This window comes from Astyanax mexicanus, chromosome 12 (assembly GCF_023375975.1).
Source record: "Astyanax mexicanus isolate ESR-SI-001 chromosome 12, AstMex3_surface, whole genome shotgun sequence".
NCBI lineage: Eukaryota > Metazoa > Chordata > Actinopteri > Characiformes > Acestrorhamphidae > Astyanax > Astyanax mexicanus.
In genome coordinates, this window is record NC_064419.1 from 5,024,972 (window position 1) to 5,052,091 (window position 27,120).

At 38.6% G+C, this 27,120-nt stretch overlaps 2 protein-coding genes across 5 annotated transcripts in view; both read right to left on the reverse strand.

Moving 5' to 3' along the window:
- Positions 1-454, reverse strand: part of zgc:92140 (uncharacterized protein LOC447854 homolog) — a 48,442-nt gene extending 47,988 nt beyond the window's left edge. Inside the window, exon 1 of one of the 3 annotated variants that reach the window (XM_022670189.2) lies at positions 310-454. The gene's annotated coding sequence lies outside the window, so the exon portion shown is untranslated. Of the gene's footprint in view, positions 1-214 lie in introns of all 3 variants that reach the window. The other 2 variants (XM_049485799.1, XM_049485800.1) reach the window with 2 other exon arrangements.
- Positions 455-2,059: 1,605 nt separating this feature from the next.
- Positions 2,060-26,495, reverse strand: edem3 (ER degradation enhancer, mannosidase alpha-like 3). 2 transcript variants are annotated; one of them, XM_007245811.4, is made up of 21 exons: positions 25,160-26,495; positions 25,024-25,069; positions 22,917-23,017; positions 21,570-21,609; positions 21,362-21,474; positions 20,288-20,441; positions 17,970-18,104; positions 16,698-16,803; positions 16,492-16,589; positions 15,327-15,452; positions 13,942-14,025; positions 13,691-13,774; positions 13,072-13,196; positions 11,953-12,154; positions 11,212-11,357; positions 10,892-11,036; positions 9,681-9,872; positions 9,342-9,507; positions 8,773-8,958; positions 7,374-7,421; positions 2,060-4,943 (listed from the first exon to the last, which is right to left on the reverse strand). In XM_007245811.4, exons 1-21 carry the CDS (start codon positions 25,249-25,251, stop codon positions 4,651-4,653), a joined length of 2,682 nt encoding a protein of 893 aa, XP_007245873.3. In that variant the 5' UTR covers positions 25,252-26,495; the 3' UTR covers positions 2,060-4,650. The 2 variants fall into 2 exon arrangements, with proteins under 2 accessions (XP_007245873.3, XP_007245874.3); XM_007245812.4 differs by lacking the exon at positions 7,374-7,421.
- Positions 26,496-27,120: the final 625 nt, after the last annotated feature.

Genomic DNA, 27,120 nt, shown 5'->3' on the forward strand with positions numbered 1-27,120 from the left:
ACATACACACACATACACACATACACACATACACACACACACAGGGCTAGTATGCACGCATGCCAACCCCAGGGTCCTGTGTTTTGATTGCCTTCCCCTCCAGCAACGAGGCCTACTGACGAATGTGCGCTCGTGGACACCACGCACGCGTACACACACACGTATGTATACACACATACACACACGTACACGCGTATACACACACACCACTCACTGTGAAAAGCTCACCCAGCAACACACAGCAGAACGGCATTGGCTACAGAAGGGCTGGATGGTCAGTGACTGCGCGGATCACGGCGGGACACTCACTGGGCTCCGCGGGCTCCTCCGGCGGCTCTCCCGGGCTGCGTGTGCCGCTGTGGCCGGGCTAAACGTCCGCAGGCTCGGCGGCTGCTGCTCCTCCTCACCGCCGCCCCAACCTCAGCGCTGCTACCGCTGCTTCTGCTGATGCACTCCGGATTCGCCTGAAAACTGAAGCCATCTTACTGCCCAACCGATGGGAAGCCAATCACAGGTCTGAACAGACAGAATGGGCGTGGTTTTTAAACTAAGAAACGCCCATTTCCACCTCGCACACTGTCTTTTTACATATATACATCTGAAAAAAATAATAACCTACTTAAAAATGACGAGTTTCTTTTATTTTACCAAATTAAAAACCTCTGAAATATAATTAAGAGGAAGATTGATGATCAAACCAAGCTGAACTGATTGAATTTTTACACCAGGAGTAAAGGCATACATTTATTATCCAAAAGCAGTGTGTAAGGGTTATTCCACCAAATATTGATTTCTGAACTCTTTAAACTTTATGAATATGAACTTGTTTTCTTTGCATTATTTGAGGTCTGAAAGCTCAAAATGCTCTAAATAACAATATTTGTTTGGAATTTGGGAGAAATAAAATAAATACATAGAAATACAAAAAACATACTTTTAGTGCAAATATTTTAATATTTTTAAAAATAATGTTTTATAATTTAGATAATTCCAAGTACCACATTTATCTTAATCTCAGTGTCTTCATGAGAAAGAGTCACCTGGAATAGTTTTCTAAGCATCTTTAAGGAGTTCCTGGAGGTGCTGAACAATAGTTTCCTTTACGCTCTGCTCCATCTCAGTTAAACAGGTTTAGATCAGGGGATTGTGGAGGCCCAAACACTTTTTTCACACTTCACCAAATAATTCTGTATGTGTCCCTTAATTGTAGACAATAAATTAAATGAGGGAAAACATTGAATGAGAGGGCGTGTCCAAACTTTTGACTGGATGCTACTGTATGGGATAAGGTGATCCTTGTCAATATGAAAGAATTTTAAATACGTTTTAATTAACTTCAACTCAACAAGTAACTATAACATTTGTTTTTGAAATAAATTAATTTACTTTTTTATTATTTTAGAGAAGTGCAATGGCATGCAAGATTTAAGCACCCCTCATAATTTTTAGTAAATGATGACTTGATTAGAAAAAGTGTTCAAAGCTCGAGTTAAGACCTTCTGCAAGCTTAGAATTTTTTTTTCTGATTACCCTTTATAATTATAGTGTCATGAGTGATGAGAAACAATCATTGTTTTAACTTCCAGTGAGAACAATTAAAGGAAATAGTGAAAATTATGTTTTGCTCTACAGAAACTGACCTCATCATTTCTCTGAAGCACTTCAGTTTTCGATGAGCACTGTTTATGAGCTCATCACACACCTGAGCAGAGGGAACTAGAATGGGGTGCTGTCCTAAAAAAAGTCAATAGCCAGTGCAATATAACTGCCATGCTGTAAAAGAAGATACACATCACCTGCTCCTCTCTGTGTTTGATAACCGACAGTAACCCACTTTCCAATAATTAGAACCTGTTAAACACCTTTTTCTTTTAACATGAAAAGGAACTGAGGAACAAAACAATGAGAAAACAAATGGAATTTGGATTTTAAATCAACGTGATCGGCATTTATTGCACACAGTCTTCGGAATTCTTTCTGTTCGTAAAACGATCTTCATCTTCACACTGTTCCATTTCAATGTAAACAAAAGAGCAAAAGAACAAAAGTCCGAGTCCGATTAACAAAATGCATCAAGTGTCTTCAAGAGGTTTATTTTCCAGTTTATAACATTATTTGCTTCCTGCATCCCGGTCAAGTTCAGTCAGCAAGTCCTATGGGCAGCTGTGATGATAAAAAAAAAATAATAATAATAGCACAATAGCGCCATCTGGTGGACAGTACAGAGCTTACAAGGTAGTTTTGGACCCTTGATGAATTAATTGCTGTGGCCAGATTATTAAACAAGTAAACTAAATTAAATTATAGAGCTTTATAATCCAACTTTACATTTTTGATGAGAAAAAAATGGAAAAAAGAACAGAAAGCACTTTGCTAATTTGCTTTAGTATTAGTATTCAAAATGCATGAATAATGCATGTTTTATTATTATTATTATTATTTTATTATTATTTTTTTTACAGTAGAAAGGTCCACCACAGAGGACATTTAGAGCCTAATGTCTCCAAACACTTTCTCACTTTCTGCACTCACCTCACACTTGTGGTCAGGTGGTGTGTGGAGTGTTGCGGCAGTTTGACATGATAAGATAAGAAAAGAGGCAAAACCAAGCGATACTCAGATACTGAGGCACACAAAGAGAGATTGATTCTCACGTTATTCCAGAAATGACAGACAGACACTCATACATACAAACCAACATACATACATATATACAGTCAACTGATTCTGCAAAGTCCTAATGGCCCATTTTTTCACGTACGTAAGCAATCAATCCTGCTGTTAAAGAAATTAAAAAACAATGGCCTCTTTTCTACTGCATCCATCATATTGACATAATCGACAGTTGCTTTGATTTCAAACAGTTAGCAAGTTTAGTTAGCATGCTAACCGCTAATAGCTTAGCTGATGCTCTTATCCAGAGCGACTCACAACAACAAGGTAATTCCTATTACAGACTATGACTGAGTCAATGTAGTGTTAGGAGTCTTGCCCAGGGACTCATATTAGCGTAGCACAGCATTCACTCACCCAGACCTGGAACTGAACCAGGCGGTGATGTTATCCACTGCACCACACACTAAACGGCCATGTTCCACATCACTACTACAGCATTAGCACGCTGTCTACTATATACAAACATACTACAAACAAATTACAAGGCTTTTTAATTGATTGGTTCTGATTTTTTAGCTCAGATCAGATTTGGTCATCTTGCCTGTTCATGAATTTATGAATTAATGTAAGCAAACTGAATACATCAGTTTCTTAAACACCATGCAGGCGCACACTCTGATACAGTACATGAACGCATGGTGCCAGTTCACATGTCCAGCAAAAAAGATGCCTTGCTTAAAATCTCATCTGACTGTTCACATGCCCACAAATTAGATATACGCCCAATTTAGGACCAAGTATGAAAAAGTGTCTCGAATCTTCTCAAATTTGAGAAGTTTGGATTTGATATGTCCACACAGATATTAAAAAAATCAGTTTAAGGCAAAAAAACAAACAAAAAACCTAATCTCACATCGCTACCTGTCTGTGTCTGAATGCCTGGGCTGCATTTTGTGGCCACTACATAATGATGGTGCAAAAAGGAGAAGCAATCCTTCCTGGCCTGATTGGAATAGGTTACACCCCCATAATTTTTGTTAATGTATAATGCAATACAGAAATAAAACGCATGATGAAAATTGGGCAAAATGACAAAAAAAAAAAAAAAAAAAAAAGTTTAGATAAAAATGCTAGTTTTTATAATCATAATTCTGTTTATAAAAGGTCAGGGTCAACTGTACCAAAGACCTGCCCAAACTCTATTGCAGCCCAGGCTTTGGAACACAGCTACAGCTTTTTTTTTTTTTTTAATCAACCCTTTTAGATTTTAGGAGGTTCCCTGCTTTAGGATACTGGCTAGCCAATCAGCAGACCTCTATATCACTAAGCCCGCCCAGTTTTGTGGTTAGACAGTTCAAGTGTGCTAAGACAACCAAGCTAAGAAAACCAAGCTCAGCCCGGTTGTAAGTTTTCCGTAACCAAACTGTTCCCGAGTAAAAAAGCCATTTTTTACTGGTCAGCTCTGCAGTGGAAAAGAGGCCAATGATCCTGTAAACTCTGCCGAGAAATTAAATTAATAGGCCTATTAGTCCTATTGCGTAAGAATGCTGATCACATGACCACAGATCAAACGATTCAGCCGGAGAATCACTTATAAAACCACAATCATACCTTAAACCCATTTTTAATGATCTCTGATTTGATTGAAATGAAGAAGGAAGACGTATAAAGAGATGACGAAAGAAAGGATGAGCAAGTTTGGCCCCCATCTTCAGTTTGCTTGGTGACGCAACAGGTCCAGGTATGGGAGGAGTTTGCACAGGTGAGCATTAAAGCCATGCTCTGGGAGAAGCACCTGAGAATGAGACACACAGGTACTTTGAACTCTACTCAGGGACGAAGAAGCAGAGCTCGCAATCAGGTGTGTCTGAAAGTGTCTGAAAGTGTCTGAAACTGTCAGAAAGTGTCTGAAAACACCTGGAAGTGTCCGAGCTGATGCTCTCCAGCTTACTTCACTCAGTCAGTCTCTAGTTTATGGCTGTGTTGCAGTACTCTTATGACCTACCACTGGAAACCAAAGGTCATAAGAAGAGGTCAAAGCTCATCCTTCTCCATCTGCTTAAACGCCTCCAGGTCCTCCTGCCAATCAGCCATTAAAGAGTCTACTGACTGGCTGCTCGAGTCTTCATCCTCTGCAGGCTGCTCCTCCGCCGTCCCAGCAGCTGGGTCACTGCTCGGCTCCGCCTCTGGCTTCTCAGACTCCTCCCCCAAAATCTCTTGTTCGTGAGTGGTGAACTGTGATTGGTGGTCAGGGCTCGCGGAGATACTGGGGGTGGGGCTACTGTGGTCCTCTGTGCAGCAGTCCTCGTCTTCCGTTTCATCTCCACCTGAGAGAAAGTGATTGAAAGGCTCAGTTATCAGTTCATCAATGGCATCAATGTCATTGCTATTAGAAATAAAACCTCAAACTCCTTACCTAGAAATGACCAAGTAAGGAGAAAAAACAATGTTCTCTTTGTTTAGTGGAATCTGATGCTCAGTAGGTACGCTGACATGCCACAAGTCATGGGACAGCAGAATGTAAACTTACGGAAAAATGATGGAAAGTTGTGAGGTGCTATCTTGTGAGGGAGATTGAATGAACCTAGGGTTGATGCTGCAGTTGGTCAGGTTTAGGTTCAGCAACAGTATGTGCTGAAAGAATGAGGTCAGCTGACTACCTGAATATACTTTGTGCAGCAGTCAGACTCTACTACCATCATCAATCATCAATGCAAAATCTTGGTGAAAAATCAATGCAACACTGCATTGAATAAATCTTGACCTAAAGCTGAAGGTGGTCCAATAAAATGTTTTTTTTTTTTTTTTTTTTTTTGGCCAGGCAGTGTACATTCAATACAAGAGACTTCACATGCATGTGCCAGAAGTTACTGCAGCATATGATACTTTCCATAGTTCCAGTCCTATGACATTGCTGATGATCAGTGTACATACCAAAGCATACAGATGTATATATTTATATATATAATTAAAACAAACAAGCACTTAGGCATACATGTAATGCAGATGCCATGAAAACTGTGGATCAGTAGTGATGCAGCATGCAATAGACAAAACTGTACTGAACTGAAATCACACATTTCTTATGATACACGTTTACCGATCCTTTAGCCTCAACAAATCCAACTCATTTCAATGGAGAGAGACGCCACATTCTGCAGTGCATGATGGGTTGCATTGCATAGAATGCAGCCTTGCTGTACAGCGGAGAAGTTCAGCAGTGCTAAATTTTATGCAAATGAACACAGCCATCGTGCTGCGGCCAACTAATCGGGGAAGAGTGGGCTGGTACCGGAACCTTTTAACCATGGAAGATGGAACAGATCTCAGCAGTACAATGAGACACGATACTGGGTTCACGAGACGATACGAGATTTAAAAATAAAATTTTAAAGAAAACGTCAAAAATGAAAAATGGCTTAAAACTAGAGTTTTATTTAACAAAATCATATAACGCAAACTTAACATAACACATTGATTCTATAAGAAATAGAAATAAAAATAAAACTTTTCTAGGTTATTATTATTATTATTATTATATAGTGCAAACAATAAGTGCAAACCACAACCAGTCATATTAAGACTATGCTTGAAGTGCAAACAGAGACAGAACATTTCTTTAAATACAGTACAGAACTAAGGGATTAGTACAACTGCCTATGAAACAGACACGTGTACCATTTACTTACAGTATTTACTAGGGCTGTGAATCTTCGGGACAATAAGAGCACTGTTGCGCTGAGCTTTTTAACTGTACCATGGAGCTCACCTACTGTTTTTTTTTCCCGCGAGACAGGTTTAAGCTTGAGAAATATAGTCACGTTTTAATCTCGCGAGATCTCATCACACCCCTAGCATTTACACTACAATTTTGTGTGTTACGTGGTCATATATGGTATGCATCAAAATGCTGGTGTAAACACACCCAAGACTCTTTTAAACCATACAAATCTGATTACTTAAACCACTTTGAGAGGTGTAAACAAATCTGTATCTCAAAAGCCCTCCCAGTACAGCCAGTACAACTGAAAATCTTCCTAGAGCAACCAAAACGTATATTCTGTTGTTCTTGTATTCTTAACATATTCTGTCGCACACAGCCATCAGATTTCAGTCTTTCTGGCTTTTTCTGGCTTATCTGGGTACAATATAGATGCTAGTCCATGAATTGACCAGGTGTAACCTGTGGCTAAAACACTTCAGAATTATGTATATGGATAAGGCAAAACAGTATAAAATATTACCATATACAACAGATGCAAATATGATCACTCAAATCACTTCAGAGAGTGGTCTGAGGCATATTTATAAACTGAGCCATGTTATAAACTCAGTGTAAACACATCCAACAACCAAAATCCCTTCTCATTACAACCGAAAACCCCATCTCTCTACGAATAAAACTCCCCCCAGCTCAATCGAAACCCCAGTAATACAATAAGTTTGCATAGATGCATTTGACTCCCAAGTAAATACATGCATCTAAAATCATATCAGGATACAATCCAGATACATGAAGTCTCTGAGTGTAAACAGGGTCTAAAGCACACTGGACCTGTTCACACCTGTCCTCAGCACTGTCCTCGTATGATTGGCTCACCCAAGATGTACCGCAATGTTAATGTCAGGTATGCATTTAGCCCCGGAGGCCTTACCCTGTGCAATGCTGTGAGATTGCATAGCATAGCAGACAAACTCTGAAGAACAAGCTGAGAACGAGGAGAAAAGAGAGATATAAAGAGTGGTGGATTACTTACTGCCATCCAACAGGGCGCCCGGCAGGGCTTTCCCTTTAAATATGGCTTCTGCTCATCCGGAGAACAGAGAGAAGGACAGAGAAAAAGAGAGAGAGAGACAGAGAAAGAACAGAGGAGGCTCACCGTTACAAACACAGTGAAACACAGTGAAAGAATGAAATGAAAAAGGCAGGAAGGAGAAAATGTAGAGATGCGCCATATCCTTAATAAATTAAGAACAGTCCTGTTTTGTGAAGCTCTGGCTCTAATTATAATAAAACATACTGCTTTCCTCTCTTTTTTATTTTAATTCACTTCATGTTAAATTTATTAAAAGTGTGAAGATGGGAAAGATTGAGTCATTAACCCATGTTCTCCAACTACTACTACTACAACTTATGACTTAGCAAAAAAAAACAAAAACTTTATACTAAGATTCAGTGTTGAAACAGTTTAATGCAATTTTCTGTATAATATACTATATAACAATACCCAAACATTTTAGCTAATACTATCTAAAATTAGCATATTGTTATATGCTTATGAAATAATGAAGTTCAGACTCTAGGTTTCTGTCCTAATAAGGTGGACCTCTGGTAAGTCAATCTAAAAAAAAAACAAAAAAAAAACTCATCTCTCCAAAACGGCAACTGTACAAAAGGAAAAAAAACGATATATTTAAATAGAAGTGAAATGAAATTTGGACAGATTCACACTGTCAAAAGGTAAAAAAAATATAAAATACAATAATAGATGTGTTTGACAAATAACAATTTAAAATCTCTTCTTCCTAAAATCTTTGCAACACTATTATTCAACCTGACATTTGATACAAAAAGAACCTATTTAAAGAGCAGTGCAATAAAGACCACAAAACAATCATACGTATAAAAGAAGTAACCTGGCCACAAAATTGATAGATTCTGACCCTTTTCTAACTCCCCTAGGTCTAGGTCCCCCTGTTTACAACTAGAAGGCATGTGGCTTATGTTTTTTGTTGTTTTTGCTTGTAAAGTAGCAGAAAACCAGTTAAAAAAAAAACAAACAAAAAAAAAAAACGCTAATAAACAAACCCAGAATAGATCCCAGTATTTATTAATGCTGATATAGTCTTTATAGCTTGAATGGAACTGATCTCTTGATTTATACTTATATATAAATTATTTTATATAATTACTTAAAATGCCCACTACGCACTACTGCCTCCTCCTGACTATTGGTCTGCAGACTATTAGAGGCTACTGGTTGAGAAACCCTGCTATAGATTACATCTGTTTTTTATAATACTCAATTATAATATGTTATAAGCATTAAATAATTATTAAATAATGCAAACTAAGCCACCTTATGACGACACTGATAAGTAACCCCCTATGACCTGTTATTAAAGAACCTATTCAGACTCATAGTCAGTTCTCACCTCTGTCTCGTGCTTTCTCACTCAGCAGCACCTCCACCTCCCTGTGCTCCTTCAGCGCCTCCAGCAGGATGTTCCCTTCCTTGTGGAACAGGAAGAGGAGGGGCAGAGTGACGTCGTCGGTGCTTCGGCCATCTCCCGCCATCTGGAAGAGCGGTGCCGTGTCGCTGCTGCTGCCCTCGTTGTCATCTGACAGAAGGAAGGGAACATATGGAGAAATAAATAAATAAATAATTAGATAAATAAATAAATAAGCCAATGGAGTGCCAGATTTTAGTGTAGTGGGTATCAACACTTCCTTTACAGTGATGGAGTAGGGTTCAAGTCCCTGCTCAGACAATCACACCACACTACACCAATAAGATTCCTTATTCTCTATTCTCTTACCTGTGTATCATGATTTAAGGCTTTAACTGCAATTGCAAGTCATTGCAAAAATAAAAAAAAACAAACAAAAAAAGTGTGATATATCGCCCACCCCCAGTTGTGACTGTATTGTAACTGCAATATTCAAAAAGACATATGGACACTTCAGCATCGTGAATGTGATCAAAGGTTCAGATGTCCCTCACCTATGACGATTCCTCCAATGGCTCCAGCCTTTTGAATGTTTCTGGCCTTCTCAGCAAACATGCACTGTCCTCTCTGCAGCAGAGCAATCCGGCCAGCCACGAACTCAGCATTACTCAGCTCTGAGCAGCCAGCGTAAGGTTCAGCCACGGTCACAAACCCCCGCACCTGACACAGACAGAGAAAGAGAGAGAGAGACAGGACAAAAGAGGGAGAAAAAAAAATACAAGGAAAAATAAAGAAAATAGAGTAATTAATTAATCCTGCAATCCTTTCAAACTACTGCTCACAAAATTAATGTTTTATTTACAATGCTGGTCAGAATCTTTAGATCTACTCACCCCCAAGCTGCTCTTAGAAAGGTCCATCCCGAACTGTGCAGGACCAGCGGTCAGTACCACTCTGCCAAAGAAGGGGTGTGATATGATCTGCACAGCACGAGGAGGAAGCTGCTCCTTCTGCTGCTGGCTGGACAACTCCATCATCTCCTGCATGAAGCGCATCCCGTCCTCAGCAGCTACTGCACTCGCTGCCTGTAATCAAACACACACACACACACACACACACACACACACACGAGGGTCGTGTTTTAAAAACACATTTATAAATGCTTGCATAAAGGCTGGCACGAAAAGCCAAAAAATCAAAATGTTAAATTCTTGCATTCGCCTGTGTTTTATAAAGGACTTTTTTTGTGCTGCATCTCCATATACTTGTCATTAATTGATTGTTGATTGTGATGTTAAAGGGCTTGTGTTGGACAGTAGCATACTGTCAGCATATTCAGCAAGCTGCCTTTCCAGGTGTTGTGCCAAATTCCACCTTCCTGCCAGAATCTGACTCCCTTTAAGTGAACACTTATAGGGAGTCACAGATCACAGATGCCCCTTGGATTTCTTTAATTCCTGGTTATTAATAAGGGTTAATCTACAGTTACAGTAGATATAAGAGTCTTCAGATTTAGATTTCAGCACAACACCGGTTCTTTTATTCTCTTCTATTGATTAATAATGAATTAATTAATGAGCCTGCCTCAGCTTTCTGTAACTGGTGTGAAATTCTTAAGAATCATTCCAGAAAAAAATGTGTTTTTGTTTTTTTTTTGCACTGCACAGCCCCATGATTAACCTGAACTGGGCCTAGACAACCATATGAGATCTTTGCTCTGAGCCATGGTTTGTGGCACCTTTTACACCATCTTTTAAACTTTTAAGCTTGCTGCTGAATGTAATTAAAACAATGGTTCAAAATACTGTATAACATCTTTCCTAGAAAGTATTGAGTAGAGTTTCCTAGACAGTAGAGAGTAGAGTTTCCTAGAAAGTAGATTTACTCCAACAAAAGCAGGATGAACTATGTATTTCTGTAAAAAAACATTGAATCATTAAATATCTCTATTCTGCAAGTCTGCCCACTTCGACTTTTAAAGTGTTATTATATTTCTTTGTGCTCTGACATTTCTGGCATTTCTAACCCCAAGGACAGTGACAAGGACTATGCAGGGCAGCAAAGCGCAGGATTATAAAAGCCTGGGTAAATGAAGTGGACTCACTTGGTTAGCGTGCTGCACAAGTTGTACTCTGCCGTCCTTCAAATGGATCAGACTGACCCCCATTCTCCTGAGGAGCTCCAAGTGCTCTGGGTTATTAGCCATGAAGTCCTGAGCTCTCAGCGGCGCACGACCCATTCCCGGCTCACTGTGATAAAAAGAGAAAGAGTTAGACAGACAGACAGACAGGATGAGCGACAGAATTACCATGCAGCATATGTGGTTTTATAACACGTATCAACCAAGTTATCCTGTTGTAGTAAATCTATGGAAAGATATGGAACATTTTAAATAGACTAGCAGCATTACTGTCCCCATCTCACCGAGGGAGGTTTGGGCGAGGACAACTCTTATCCACTGCACTTCTGATTGGTTCTCGGAAGTTCTGCGGGTAGGCGGGGTCAGCGAAAAGAAGGCGGGTGTTAGGACATGTCCACTCAAAGTTCGAGTCATCCAGCTCCTCCAATGCCTTTTATGTGAGAGTGAGAAAACGAGAATGAGAGTCAGCATAAGCAGGAGATAGACAGACAGACAGACACTCTTGGTACACACTCTTGGTACACACTCTTGGTACACACTCTTGGTACACACTCTTGGTACACACTCTTGGTACACACTCTTGGTACACACTCTTGGTACACACTCTTGGTACACACTCTTGGTACACACTCTTGGTACACACTCTTGTTTTCACATTTTATTATTTCACATTATTTTACAGCAAATTAACCCTCACATAGACTGTTAACAGCTTTAAACTTTCTTAATTACAGGTTAAATAAAACAATAGATCGCATAAAAAAAGAAAAATCACTAAACATATGTCAGACAATTCAAGTATGCCAATTCAAGGCATCAGTCCGTTACTAATGATTATTAAAAAAAGCTATTTCTGCCTGATACAGATATAATTGACAATCATAAATTCTAATTTGAAGCACCTATGTTTAAGAAAGTATACATATGTCCTTTTACTAGGGCTGGGTGATACTGTTTACTGTTTTTGATATTCTTTAAATATAGAAAAGATTCAATGTAATGATTTCGATTGTTTAGTAACAGACCTGTTTCTGAAAGGCAGGAGGAAGTATTGTGGAGTTGGCTGCAGGGGGTCCGTGTGAGCGCAGGGCCGTGGAAAGTGAGAGGGGGAGCAGGTGAGCTTCAGTGGTGAAGACATAATCCTCCACATCAAAGGGCAAATCATCCTCCTCAGCAAACAGCAGGAACAGGTACTTAAACATCTCCGCCAGGAAAAACGAGTCCATGCTGAAACACAAAGAAAGAGACAGGGAGAAAGAGAGAGAGCTTAGTTTACTGTATTTAAATTTTATAAACCTTATTTCTCTTTAAAGGCTCATTTCAGTTCAGATATAATCTGTTTTAACGGCTCACTTTTATGTTTAACTGGTAAAGATCATTGGTGTAAACAAAGCAGTATCCTCCCAGGCTTACATACATTCTTGGCAACCACCTAGCAACACCACTGCAACCACCTAGCAACATTTACAACTACCAATCCACTAAGAATAGAACCACCCATCATGCCACAGCAAGCACTTAGCAAAACCATAACAACCACTGAGCAACCACTTGGACGCCACTTAGAAACATCTTGACAACAACTTAGCAACCCAAGGTAACCCTCTAGCATCTGTTTAGACACAACACAACAACCTAGCTTGCACTTAACAGCATAGCAAATAACTTAGCAAAAAATAGCAACCTCCTGGGATACCACAGTAACCATGTAATCCATGGATATTCAATCTTAAACCTTTCTAGCTATTATTATTATTATTATTATTATTATTATTATTATTATCCTATTGCTACCACAGTAAGTTGAATATTCTAACTAACAAACAAATCCACAATAAATCTAACAGTTCACATTTATCCAACAAAATTAAATGTCCAGTAGCAGTCAGACCTTGGAGTTTGGACAGACCTTCTCACTTGTCCCTACATTGTAAATGAACACTGACATCATCCAGACTGTGAAAAAACAAATAGTAAAATTAATACTGTTAAACAAACCTAAATACTCTAAAGGTGATCTTATCTGAGGAGCTGTTGACTTGCGGTTTCTGAGGCTGGTAACTCTGATGAGCCTTTAACAACAATGGTGTTCTACTAATCTGTCTAGAACTCAATAGAACCCTATTTCTCTTATCCTCTCTCACCGGTCCTCATGGCTTCCTGTTCGGACGTCCTTCATGGCTGCAAAGCCACAGGGAACGCGGGCGAATCGGTTCAAGTTCTCCAGAACAGTCCGTCCCACCTCCAGGTAATACGGGTCCCTCGTAGCCTGGGAATATAAAACATCAAGATTACAGCATAATTTAATTGGAATCATTCATGCCTTCATTTCTACAGTGGTGTATAGTAAATGCTGGTATCTGAGCCAGAAGAGAGTTTTTACTGTAAAAACTGTGGGTTGCAGGAAGTGTGTTCTTGCTCAGTTATAGCAGACAGTACTGAGTATGCTATATAATGCGCAGCTGTCAAATTGCCCCTATAGACAATTTACAATTAAAATATATTTTTAACAGTCATTGGGTTACACCTTTAATTCTCATTGGTCCCGGCCACTGCAGCAATGGCCAACCCCTGCTCTGGGCATGTGTGCCCAATGTATGTCACTGTGTGCCAAGTGTGTGTGTGGTGTGTGCGTGTGTGCGTGTGTGTGTGTGTGTGTTCACTGCACAGATGGGTTAAAGGCAGAGGTCAAACTCCATCTGTGCTCCCAGCACAAATATGCATAATATGGTTGTCTTGTTAAGTCTTGTAAAACTCACACACCTTATAAAGGAAGTAGGTGCTCTCAGCAAACTCTGGTCTCAGGGGATGCTGTGCCCAGTGTACCCTGAAATCTGTAGTGAATGCCTGAAAGAACAAGAGGAAAGTGATGGACAGAGAAAGAAAGAGAGACAAACAGAGCGAAAGCGTTGCAGACACGCACAATGGAACTGATAGTGATATTCAAAACGTATAGTTCTGTGATAAAAAGAGTGCAGGCATTTGGAACAGAGGCAGACAAAAGAGGAACCTACCTCAGGAAGGAAGTTGTGTTTCTTGGTAACCTGATAAAGCATTTCATGGGTTTCTATGGCTGGCCGGATATCCCCTTTCAGCACCTATGAGACAGCATCACCAAGAGAAAAATGAACACCCTCAATTCTAGGCCATGTAGTGATAAAAATCCCTGTCAGTTTCATTTTACCATCAGGTAAACTACTCAAATGTTCTAAATCAATGGTCATTTATTCCTCTATTTAAATAAACATTAACCCCTTCATCCATTCTTGAATAAGAATGTGGTACTATTTATTTTACTATATTTAAAAATCCCTCCTATTTGTGAAATTATATGTATCCACAAGAAGCTCCACTGTGTACACAGGACTACAGGACAGCACTTTGTATTTATATACCATACTTTTCACATTATAAGGTGCACTTAAAAATGTCAATGTGCCTTATAATTCGGTGTGCCTTATGTATGAATTCTGTCAGTCAGGTATTAAGGAGCAGTAAAGCCACTCAGCTGAAGTACAGCTTTATACAGGAGTTCCAGTAAAGTTTCTCCAGCACCGACACTGGAGCAGCATTAGCATTAGCCGCTAACTGTGCTAAGCACTAGCTCATTCGCCGTCCTGAGGTTAGCATCATCTTCATGTAGCCTGCTGCTAAGCCCGGCTAGCACTGCTGGAGCAGTATTGGCATAAGATGCTAACTGCCACGCCAAGCACTAGCCCTTTCGCTGTTCAGAGGTGAGTATTTTGGACTGTAGCCTACACGTTTACCATGTTAAAACAAGCTACGTGGAACGAACCACTAGCTAATATTGCTCTGGCTTACTGAAATCAGGGTTCCTCAGTTTAGTGCTGTCGGGCGACATTTATTAGCACTAACCGCGGCTAGCTGTATCAGTCAAAAGTTGCACCCAATCTGGAAATCTAAGCTTACTGTAAACAAACCGAAAAACTTTACTCGTCCAAGAAAACAGCTTTCAGGAGAGACATCTGTATAGATTAACATCCAGTGCTCATTTGAATTGACTTGCAATTGTTATTATTATTTTTAACATTACAATTTAGTTTATTAAGCTTAACTCTACTTATCTTAGTTAACTGATGGAGTTTTTAAACACTGTGTTAAACCACTTACTGTTCACTCTATTAGACACTCCTACCTATAGCTGCTCCACCTTATACATGTAAAGCCAAAGAAAGAAGCTCATCAGTTGCTGCACAGTTTGTGTTACAATGCCTTAACAAACAAGTTAACTACCACAAAAAAAAATAGTTTAGTTCAAATTTAGTTCAATTTTAACATGGTTTCCAATACAACTGCCAAATATCTCTGCTAATATACTCCTATCTTCATTAATTGATCTGATTGCTTATAATGTCATGTCCAGCCGCTCTAGCCCCACCTGCAGGCCGGGGAAGAAAGCGAGCAGAGAGTCCATCCAAGTTCGAGCCGGGAGCAGAGGCTTGTGGATGTGAACGTCCAGCAGTAGAGGAGGCTGGCTGATGTACTTCATTATGGACGCATAGTGCTGAAACACAATTATAGGGAACATGAGCAAAAGATATGATTAAAAAATCCTTTATTAACCCATTAAATATAAACACATTTAGAAGCAAAATAACAAAACAGACCAACCCCTCCAGTAAAGGTAGTTAAGACCCCTTTAATCAGATTTTTCTACGATTTTACTTTTTTTTGGTGTGCCATATCGTATTACAATATATTGTGACACAGTAATACTGTGATTTGGAATAACAGCAGTAAAACATCTTGAAAACAGTAATGTATGCAGTTTCTATATTATATATTATTTTTATGTTACATTATCTATTTTTGTTACATTATTATTGCTTTATACAAAGTCAGACAATTACAGTTGTTCACAAAGTATACAAAAGTTTACTTAATGGAAGAATAATAAAATATTCCTATTAATGGAGAAATAATAAAATATTTTCACTGTTTTTTTATATAAAAAAAAAAAAATCCCTGAAGTATTGTGATACTTTTTTAAGGCCACATCTCCTAGCCTTAATCCTCAGCCTTTTTAATACATCAAAACTTGCACATTTCGACAGAAGGATTAGTAGTTTTAGTACGAATAAAGTACTGAATTATCTTTTTTTTATATATAATTAAACATACACACAAATAGTTTTTTATATATATATATTTTAAATTGTTTATTTGTCTTCCAGCCCATATAGAATAGCTTGCTATCATATATTTAGCTAATAGTTGAAGCTAATTACCAATGAGAAATGTACTTATGTAAGACATATGTATGAACGTTGGAAGAAATAAACAGATTTATGGGGAATTTAACACAAAATGAATTAATAATAATAAAAAAATGTTTCTTGAGGTTGACTGGGTAGAGTTTTTCCTTGCATCCATTGCAGCAGGGTTATATTGTTAAACAGCAGTGAGGTGTGTGTAAATCTAATGAGCACTATACTATATGTTGCCAGAAAGTTTATTATTAACTGAGAAGGCCTTAATGTAAAAAAAACATTAATCTACAGCTGCACTGCTGTACTGCTGCACAACATTACACAGATACTCACAACATTGAAGCGCTGAAGAAACTGGTCGTCTCCCAAAAGAACGTAAGCCTTCAGAAGATACTCATAGTAAGAGTCAATCCCCGCTCCGACACCACTATCTGCAAACACACACACACACAGACAATAGAGCAAATGTTAAAAATAAATAGTAAATTCAGCACAGTTAGTAAGGATAACGTAATTCTTCACAACAGTCTGAGTCTCACCCCTGCGGACCCACTCTCCAGAGTGAATGTTGATGGTTGTTCCCACTAGGTTGCTGTTTCTCTGCCTCTTCTCCCACAGGAAATCCAGAGCTCTCCTCGCATGAGCCTAAAATAGTTGAACAAATATTATATATTGTTTCTACCTTAGAACAATTTAGTGTGTACTCACACTAGGCACGGTTTGGTTGAATCGTTAGATTTGCACTGTATTGTGGGAAATGTAGTGCTCGCTTTTTTCCTTGCTCTCTACCTTTCTCTCTCTTGTGTGTAGAGAGACTTTTAAGAGTTTTGTTTTTAATCTTCCTTTATTGTTTATCTTTCACTATTTTAACCTTTGGACCATTTAAACCAATTGAAGTTAATTGACAAATCAAAATAAGCACTTTACTGTTTAATTAAAACACGACAGGATGTACTACTGTAATATATGGCACTAGATCAAACAAACTGGAGCGTATTAAATTAAATGAACATAAACAGGATTAATCTTACGGTTTATGGTTTATGGTTTAAAGTAATCCAAACTATGAAAAAATAGTTATGTTTAGTAAACAAACAAAAAGTGTTAAACAACCCAGAATATGTTTTATATTTTAAATTCTTTAAAGTAGCACCTCCTGCTTAGATGACTTGGAATTTCCTCAGTCAGTTGGAAATCAGGCTTTCAGTTAACAGCTGTGCTGAACTCGTCAAGAGTTAATTACTTGAATTTCTTGCCTCTTAATGTGTTTGAGAGCATCAGTTGTAAAGTTGTGAAGAGGTAGAGTTACAGGTATATAGTGAATAGCTCTATTTGAGTAATGCTCTAATCCATATTATGACAGTAGCTACTTAACTAAGTAAAGAACATAAAAAAACTTGGTGATAAAACTGGCTCTCATCAGGACCGCTCCTGGATAGGAAGAGCAAGAGTTACCTCTTTTGTACCAGCCTCAGAAACCACCTTAATGCTTTACAGAATATTTTGGTTTGTTTAGCACTTTTAAGCTACTACATGATTCCATATGTGTTCCTACATAATCTGAATGACTTCAAAATTCATTTACAATGTAGGAAAAAATTAATAAATAAAATCATTAAATGATAAGGTGTGTCCAAACTTTTCACAAGAACTTCCATTATAATAATGTCTTATAATTTTTCTATGTCCGCATTTGTCAGCTTATAATAGATTTTTTTATATTTTATATTACAGTTATTACAGAACAAACTGCTCTGTAAATATTAAACAATTAAACCGAACATTGTTCAACCCTTTTTTCAGTTTTATACCTCAAATATGGGGTCCCCCGTGAAGCGACTCAGAGCAGCAAACTCAAGTATGATGGTTCCTGCACAGGCTGTACAGGTGTCCGTCTCAGTGCCTGTTCGAGTCTCAGGGCCCTGAACTCCATGGCGCAGGTTCACCTAAGTAAAATTAAACAGATCAATACAATTCAAACAAAACCACCATTCAGAACCATAAGTGACAAAACACCATCAGATCAGGAGCTTTCAGAGCAGTGTTCAGCCTGGAGTTCTATTATAAACCCTTACATGTGATAAATGAGGAGATGAAGAACAATTTAGGAGGATTATCGCAGGATTAATAGATATTTATAACGCTCGTCATTCTGGTAATGTGTTTGTTCAGCCAAAACAGGGAACACACTGTGTGTTTTTGTCCCATCATGTCAGAAATCTTTAGACATTGTTTGAAATCCCACTGCTGAGTGCAAACAAACATTTTTATATATATATATATATATATATATATATATATATATATATATTATATGGGTGATACTATTTCAGATAGGCTGCTGTCTCTCTCTCTCTCTCTCTCTCTCTCTCTCTCTCTCTCTCTCTCTCTCTCTCTCTCTCTCTCTCTCTCTCTCTCTCTCTCTCTCTCTCTCTCTCTCTCTCTCTCTCTCTCTCTCTCTCTCTCTCTCTCTCTCTCTCTCTATCTCTATCTCGACACACAACCTGAAAAAAGCTAATCTGCTTTAAAACAACCTTTTCCAAGCCTTCCCAAGCAATTTTCTAACCATTTTTATTATCTTCAAGGCAACAGAACACTTTCGATTATTCAAGGTCTACGGGAACAATGTTTGCTGTGTGTGAAAAGTGGGTGTGTATGTAGATAAGGCACTGTGTAGCTAGCAATAAAGGTGTGAATGTGGAGAGCTGTAGTGTGCATGTGTGTGTATGTGTGTGTGTGTTGTGGTAAATTAGTATTAGACAGGCTATCTATCTATCTATCTCAAGTGTTGAAGGTGTTTGTGTGTAAATGTGTGTGTGTGTGTGTTTTTTTTTCTTTCTGCTACTGTGGGTGGCAAACATCCCGACAATGATTTTTTTTTATGGTGGTGAACATGTGTGTGAGTAAGTGTGAGTGTGTGTGTGAGTGAGTGTGAGTAAGTATGTGTGTTTTTATACTGGTAAATTAGTATGAGACAGGCTACTCTACAGACAGACTCAGGAGATCCTTTGTTCCGAGAGCCATCAGACTCTTTAAGAGGGAGGAGGACAGTTGAGGAACGAGTCTCATAGGCTATTAAAATCACAGCTTATTTTTTTTTTATCTGTACTATAACCACACTCTGTGACTCTATTGACATTTTACTGTATATCCTGTACATTTCCACTCCTGGACACTACTTACACTTAACATACAATACAATCCTGGCACAGGTATGTATATATTTAGTAATTTGTTGTATCTGCTGCTACCTGCTATTATACCTTATCTATCCATCCATCCATCCATCCACCCACCAAGAGAGAGGAGGCAGTTGAGAAACAAGTCTACCTGCTATAATACCTTATCTTATATACCATCTATCTATCTATCCATCTATCTATCTATTTTTTATTGAATATATATGTTTTATACTGGTAAATTAATATTAGACAGACTATCAAGTGCTGAAGGTGTTTACTTTGTGAGTGTACGTGTGTATGTATTTTTTTACTACTGTGGGTGGCAAATATCCTGATAATGATTAAAAAAATGTCGGTGTGTGCGTGCATGTGTTTGTGTGTGTGAGCAAGTGTGAATTAATGTGTGTGCATGTGTTTTTATACTGGTAAATTAGTATTAGAGAGGCTATCGCAAGTGTTGAAGGTGTTTGAGTGTATGTGTTTTTTTTTTTTTTTTTTCTTTTAATTTGGTGGGTGGCAAACATCCTGACAATGATTAAAAAAAAAATATAGCAGTGTATGTGTGTGTGCGTGTGTGTGTGTGTGTCGGTTTGTGTTTATACTGGTAAATTGGTATAAGGCTGGCTATTGCTATTGATGCGTGTTTTTTTTTTTCTTTTTAACCATTGTGGGTGGTAATCACTCATGCATAGATAAAGCTTGCAACTGCTGGTGTTAAAACCTGAGTGCATGTGTTTAGTTCTCTTTTAACCCCTAAGGGGACCAAAGGTCCTTACAGTGATAGGAAAACGTGTTTATTTTCACCTTGGGATAGGACAGGCTACTGCTAACACTAAAGCTGTGAGGATAAATGCATACTTCTCTTTTAACCCCAGTGGGGTCCACGTTTATAATAATGAGAAAACATTGTAAGTGTGTGTGTGTGTGTGTGTGTACACAATACCCACTCTGGGATAGGGCAGGCCACTGCTGGTGTTGAAGGCAGGCAGCAGTCTGATCCCCAGGTCTTTGGCCATGTTCAGAAGCTCATCCTGATACCAGAGCATGCGCTCCCCCCTCTCCTTCAGCATCACCGCCATGGAGTGACCGCCCAGCAGCCCTCTGCGTACACACACAAAACAAAACACACTCAAATAACACACAAACATTACACAAAGCCAAACACAAAGAACACAAAGCAGGAGTACACTGACATCTTTGTCTAATAAAACCTGAAATATATACACACATTATTTATTTACTACGCATTATCCTTTATTTTTTATGACCTGTTTCAGAAGATAATCATGGGTCAGTGATGTAAAAATCACTAATAATTGCATTAACACTACAAAACAAACACTTTGGGCCCTATTTTAACGATTTACTGTATATGCAAGCCGTCAACTGCACATCGCATAACTTGATCCAGGACATCAGTGTGTCTTTGCTATCATAATGACAGGAAAAGTACGCCTTCTGCGGCTTGATATGTGCAAAAGGCATGTACAAATTCTCTTAATTAATAAAAGGGTAAGTTTTGGGTGTAACGTGAAATAAAACAATCAGTGTGCCATTTTAAGAGGCAAGTGGACTGATATTTTAGCAGAGAACAGCAAAGTTATTTTTTGTGTATTTTATTTATTGTTGATTGTTACAAAATTTGGGTTTATGCACCGCAGCATTTCCATGCGTGTCTGTAACAAAAGGGGGAATACGTGTGTTGAGTGTGCAGAGCACCTACGTTGTCAAGACAGCAATAAACTTCTGATGGTTGATTACTCTCCAAGTTCATTTCAGTCAGTGGCACAGCTGTGTTTTCTGTTGCCTAGATAGCAATATGCTTTTATGAAATTGACCTAAAACACACCTTACCTCAGGTGTAAGGTAGCAATAAGCATTAATGCGCTCAAATCATCAGCCTCACTCATAAGAAAACACCCTACCTTTACAGAATACCTGCCCTACCTGAGATAACATCTTATAATCTATTTACATACTTTTATTCCAGTCAGTGTGACTGACGGTATTCACTTACTCACCCTAACACACGAATGTTGGTCTCGAAGACGGACACAACGATATCGTTGTCCAGACGAACATCCTTCAGCACCCTTTTCACAGCTTCCTCAAATTCCTCCGTCTTATTCAGCAGCTGGATAAGCAGGTCAGACATGGGCAGGGGTGAGTTAATGTTTGTTTGGTTAAACAAACCCAGGGTTCAAATATTTCACTTAAGGTCTTACTCACCACCAGAGTGTCCAGTGTGTCGATAAGGGTGAGAGAGAATCTGCGAAACACACAACACAGAGCAACATGAGAAACCAAGCATTTCAGTATTTATGAGCTAAAAAAACCTGATCTTCCAAAATCTAGGTTATTTAAAATACCGTATTCTGTTTTTGATGGAGTAACTGTCTCTACTGTGCAGCAAAGGCTTTCTACTAGATGGAGCATTGCTGTGAGGATGAACATATTCAGCGACAAGAGCAATAGTGAGATCAGGATGTTAAAAAGGATAATCAGCACCCCACCTCACCCCATTCATATGTATTGAATGGAGCTCCATCATTTCATAGATCATAGGTTCCATACTTATCTGCTTCAGAGATTCCTTATATTTTGGCAATACGAAGACTAGACAACCTGTGTGTGTGTATTTCAATCTATCAATCAACCTTTATTTTCACTCTGGAAAACATTGAGAGTGACCCTTATTTACAATGTTGCCGAGCATTTATAACATCAAAGGGATGGAACACATTTATAAATAATTTAGAAATAATAAGGAAGAAAATAGTAAAAAATAATAAAAATAAGTAAAAAGATAATAGTAAAAATAAAGTAAAATGTTGAAAATTATAAGGAGCGATTCAATGAATAATAGACCTAGAAATAAGAATAAAAAAAAATATATAAAAAAAAATAAATAAATAAATAAACCAAAATAAATTAAATTAATTAAAAAATTAAAATAATAAGAAAAAAAAACCTAATATAAATGTGCAAATCTGTGTCAGGAATGGATGCAACTTTAAGTAGAAACATGTAGCATTCATTATAAGAGGTGTGCACAAACATCTGGCTAGTCCAGGTATTAAACACAGTACTCTTTAGTCCAGAACTACACTTAAGCTTGTGTGAAAAACACAATACTCATGTCAAAATCCAACAGTACTCAGACACTCTACAATTATTGAGTTTTGGTGCTGTAAGATGCAGCTCGTTGATGATAAACCATGTCTAATGACTTCTCTAGTAGAATAGAGGGGTAACAATGAATTGACCAAGCATTGAGCTGTGGAGCAGTGGAACTGGGTTCACTGGAATGATGGAGCTCCATCCAATACTTTTGGGATGAGTTAAACCTGATCTTAGTTAAAAATCATAATCCTCTAATGATTAATGCCACTAATTTCAGACAATGCAGGGGTGAACCAAGCATTAAGAAGGACTGTAACAATGGAGAGCTGTTTACCAACAAATATATTACTTATTGGTTCTTGATTCTCTCTCTCTCTCTCTCTCTCTCTCTCTCTCTCTCTCTCTCTCTCGCTCTCCCTCTTTGTGTGTCTGTGTGTGTGTGTGTGCACATACTTCCCCAGGGCATCATCAACGTCTCCTCTGCTGGGCTCCAACCCCCGTACTCGTCCTCGACACGTCAAAGGCATCAGCTCATCCGCTGGGTAGGCATGGTCCTGAGAGAGAGAGCCAGTGTGAGTCAAATTTTTTTTAAATAATTGTTTAAGCAGAAAGAGAAAAAAGAGAAAGCAAAAAAAGGTAGAGAGAGATAGCAAAGAAATATAGAAACAAAGAGGAGGATAAATGAATGGAGCAATGCATACAATGCAAAAGAGAGGAAGCAAGAAAGAAGATAGATAGAGTAAGAGTGAAAGTGTGAGCACAAGAGAGATAAAGGCAAAGAGAAAATAACAGAAACATGAGAGAGAAGGATAAGAAATGACCAAAAATCCAATAATAGTCTACTAATAGTGGTTTATGATCCGCAGACCCCGCTTTACTACCTCAGTCTAATCCACACACTCACGACTGGCACGCTCCGGCATTAGCCCAGTCTAGCCCACACGTGGCACTACGCTCCAAAACCCCTGTGAAAAGCCACTAAGAGCTGCTAAGCTTAGTAACGAGTTCAAGACAAAGAGGATCAGACCCACAAATACAGTGTAAAACAGGGGCTGTAGACTACTACTACTCTATACACACACACATATATACCTGTGAATACACACAGCTAAGAGAAACACACAAATCCCACTTCAGGACTAATCTGTCCATTCTCCACAATAATACAGGACTAGACCTGATATATTAGCCATGATAATCTTGACTGTGCAGACGGATGACGCTACACAGTGTGACGGATCAGACGAGTGATGATGGTGTGGGTGGTGCTCAGCAGTCAGTATGAATTTACCAAAAAGGCCCACATGGTTCAAATCTATCTACCCAAATTCCTTTAAATGTGGAACACACAGTCTACAGCATTCCTTTAAAAGTGGTACACACTATACAGTATCTACAGTATTCCCTTAAAAGTGGTACAGTGTCTATGGCATTCCCTTAAAATGGTATGCAGTGTCTACAGCATTCCCTTAAAAGTGGTACAGTGTCTACAGCATTCCTTTAAAAGTGGTATACAGTGTCTACAGCATTCCCTTAAAAGTGGTAGTGTCTACGGCATTCCCTTAAAAGTGGTAGTGTCTACGGCATTCCCTTAAAAGTGGTATACAGTGTCTACAGCATTCCCTTAAAAGTGGCACACAGTACCTACAGTATTTCCTTAAAAGTGGTACACAGTATCTACAGCATTTCTTTAAAAAGTAGCACACAATATCTATGGCATTCCCTTAAAAGTGGCACAGGGTATTCTCATAAAAGTGAGACAAATCATCTGCAATATTTCCTTAAAATGGCATACAGTTTCCGCGATATTCCCTTAAAAGTGACACACAGTGTCTCTAGCACTTCCTTCAAAAGTGGCACAAAGTACGCTAGTTTATTAAAAGTGGCACACAATGTCTAGGATATTCCCTTAAAAGTGACACTCAGTGTCTAGAGCATTCCTTTAAAAGTAACACACAGTGTCTCCAATAAACCCTTACACAGTGTCTATGCAATTCCCTTAAAAGTGCATATAATATCTACCTTAATTCATTAAAAGTGACGAAGTGTTTATAGTACATCCTTCAAAAGTGGCACACAATATCTACTGCAGTCCCTTAAAAGTGCACAAAGTATCTAAGCTATTACATTAAGTGACATTAATTTTCTATAGCACTCTATGGCACACCATATCCACACTATTTTAATAAAAGTGGCACACAGTGTCTTTGCTATGTCATTTTCAACAGTGTCTACGGCATTCCCTACAGCATACCCCTTTTTCCGCACAAAGATCTCTTCTGACACCTTCACCTTGTGACTAGGTCCTTACTAATATGGCAACATTTGTAGATAGAATATTGATTTAAAAGATTAAAAAGGTCAGACATTGCTGCCATATTTCGCAGATAGTAATACAAAACAAGTCGACACCACTGACCAAAATTATCGCCCACCCAATATATCTATCTGGCTGACGGTGAGTGCCCTTTTCCTCTGTACAGAAAGCTGAATCATAGAAATCTAACTGTCATCACTCTTTCCCTGAGCAAGGCGTTGATGTGCTGTCACTCATTCTTACCATGTAATTCTGATAAGCGTGGTCAAACATCTCAACCACTTGATTCCTGGAAGAGAAAACACATTCATGTTAGTGCAACATAAGTGAACACACAGCATTTCACGTAGAATTGACAGAAAAGCAGCAGAACACACACCTTAACCTGTGCTTCTCGTCTCGGGTCATGGTTTTGGAGATCCGGACAGAGAAGCCCAGGAGCAGCAGCAGAACGAAGGTGGGCACCATCATGGCTGGAAAAAGCCCCCACAATCTTCACAAAACTCTTATAGAAGGTGGTGTCGAACCAAACAGCCTCTAACATGACATGCCTCTACTCAGCAAGCCATCTCATCCAGCAGCTCTGAAGTTCACGTTTTTTTTTTGTCTTAGGAATGAATGCACTATGGTACTGATCTACAGAACATACTTAATCAAGATTTAGAAGATTCAGCACCACAGATGTTCTGGTTCTCAACAGTCCAACACTCCCTTGTTCACCTGTCAGTGGTCCATGCTGGAGAGAACTCCAAGTACTCCAGGATAAGGGTCTTCTAAGCAGCCTTTTGACAATTCCTTTGCTTTAAATGTAACAAAATGAAGGTAAATCAGAAAAACATGGAGCTTCACAAAAACTTAAGGCCCTTTTCTTTTAAATTATCCTTTTATTCCTCCTTCACCAGCTTATTAAACCACACCTTCCTTCATCTTAAGTTCCCAGACCTGGATAGAACTACTGTACACACCTGACACGTTGGCATACCACAAAGTACACAAAGTACACAAACTCACCAAGAAGCCACAAACCTCCACGTAGCTTTTACAAAAAAGGCATGTAAAGAAAGGAGGGCACAGCTGTCTTTGGTTGTTTGTTTTTAACACATTCACATTAAGATAACTAGGTTATAAACACAGCTAGACTATAAGTTAACTTAAAGCTATTTCCGTCTGAAAACTACCTTATAAAGAGGTAAAAATCAGCATTTTAAAAAGCTAACGTTACCTAGCTAGTTATATCTATCCAAACAGCTGCCACCGAGCCAGCACAAGCAGTTCTTAGAACAAATTCAACGTCTCTTTCTCGCTTTCCATTCAACCATTCAAGCCAATTCACGCGACGACAACCACGACAAACTACTCAACAAAAAAGCACGCCCCATATTGAACGAATTTAACCAATTTCCCTGCTCTTTTCTGGCTGTTCTGCTCGCTGACAGCTCGGTGTTGTTGCCCAGCTGCTGCCGCTTCTCCAGGTTTAAAGGGAAACCGCGAGCTTAGCTATCTGTAACAGCTAGCGGTCTCTGCGCTTAATTAGGTGGATAATTAGCTCGCTGAGCTCAGTTACAGATAAAGAGTCGGTTCGGGTTGATGTTGAGCCTCCTGTAGTCCGAGTCCAGCTCTCAGTTCGTGTCTTAATGCTGTTAAACCGGCCGACTTCTCGTTTTTGTGCTCCGGTGCCCGAATCACCGGATGCTGGCTAAGCTACCTCTGTACGTTCTTCTGGGATGGGGGGGTGGGGGGGCTACGTCAGACAGCTGCATCCGGGTAAGACGCAAAGCTGACGTCGGCTATTTTTTGTTTTCGTTTTTGAAATAATTATTAAAATAATTATTTTCTATTTATAATGTATTTAAATTATTTAGCGTCTATAAAGTTTGATTCCCGTTGTTAAAAACGAAAGCGAACAATTTTTTACCCCCAAAAAATAATCATTGGCTAACGTGCAACGCATTTCTGTGCGCTGATTGGTCCATTCTACGAACTGGTTTTTATTTATTTTTAATATTTTAAATAAACGACTGCTTTTATTTTCTTTGTAAATTGTTTTTATTAGTAAGATTTACTTTATATATATATAAATCTCTTTACAATAATATAATAATTAAGTAACAATGTGCTTATTTCATAAAAAAAAAAAAATATTGCTGTTGGATAGTGTGCTTCTCAATGCTGAACGCTGATTGGTCCGAGTCTCTTCAGGAACCCGGAACCGCACTCCAGAATGCTGTGATTATTTTAACGTCTCTTATTTTAAATATGCATATATTGTTAAAAAAAAAAAAAAAAAAAAATATATATATATATATATATATATATATATATATATATATATATATATAT

Bases quoted from the DNA above. Each gene is read 5' to 3' on its own strand.
- edem3 (XM_007245811.4), bottom strand. From the start codon at position 25,251: ATGATGGTGCCCACCTTCGTTCTGCTGCTGCTCCTGGGCTTCTCTGTC. The intron at 21,475-21,569 runs GTGAGTAAGACC...CTGCTTATCCAG, and splicing joins ACACACTGGACACTCTGGTG to CTGCTGAATAAGACGGAGGA. The intron at 13,197-13,690 runs GTGTGTGAGTTT...TTATATTCCCAG, and splicing joins GCACCTACTTCCTTTATAAG to GCTACGAGGGACCCGTATTA.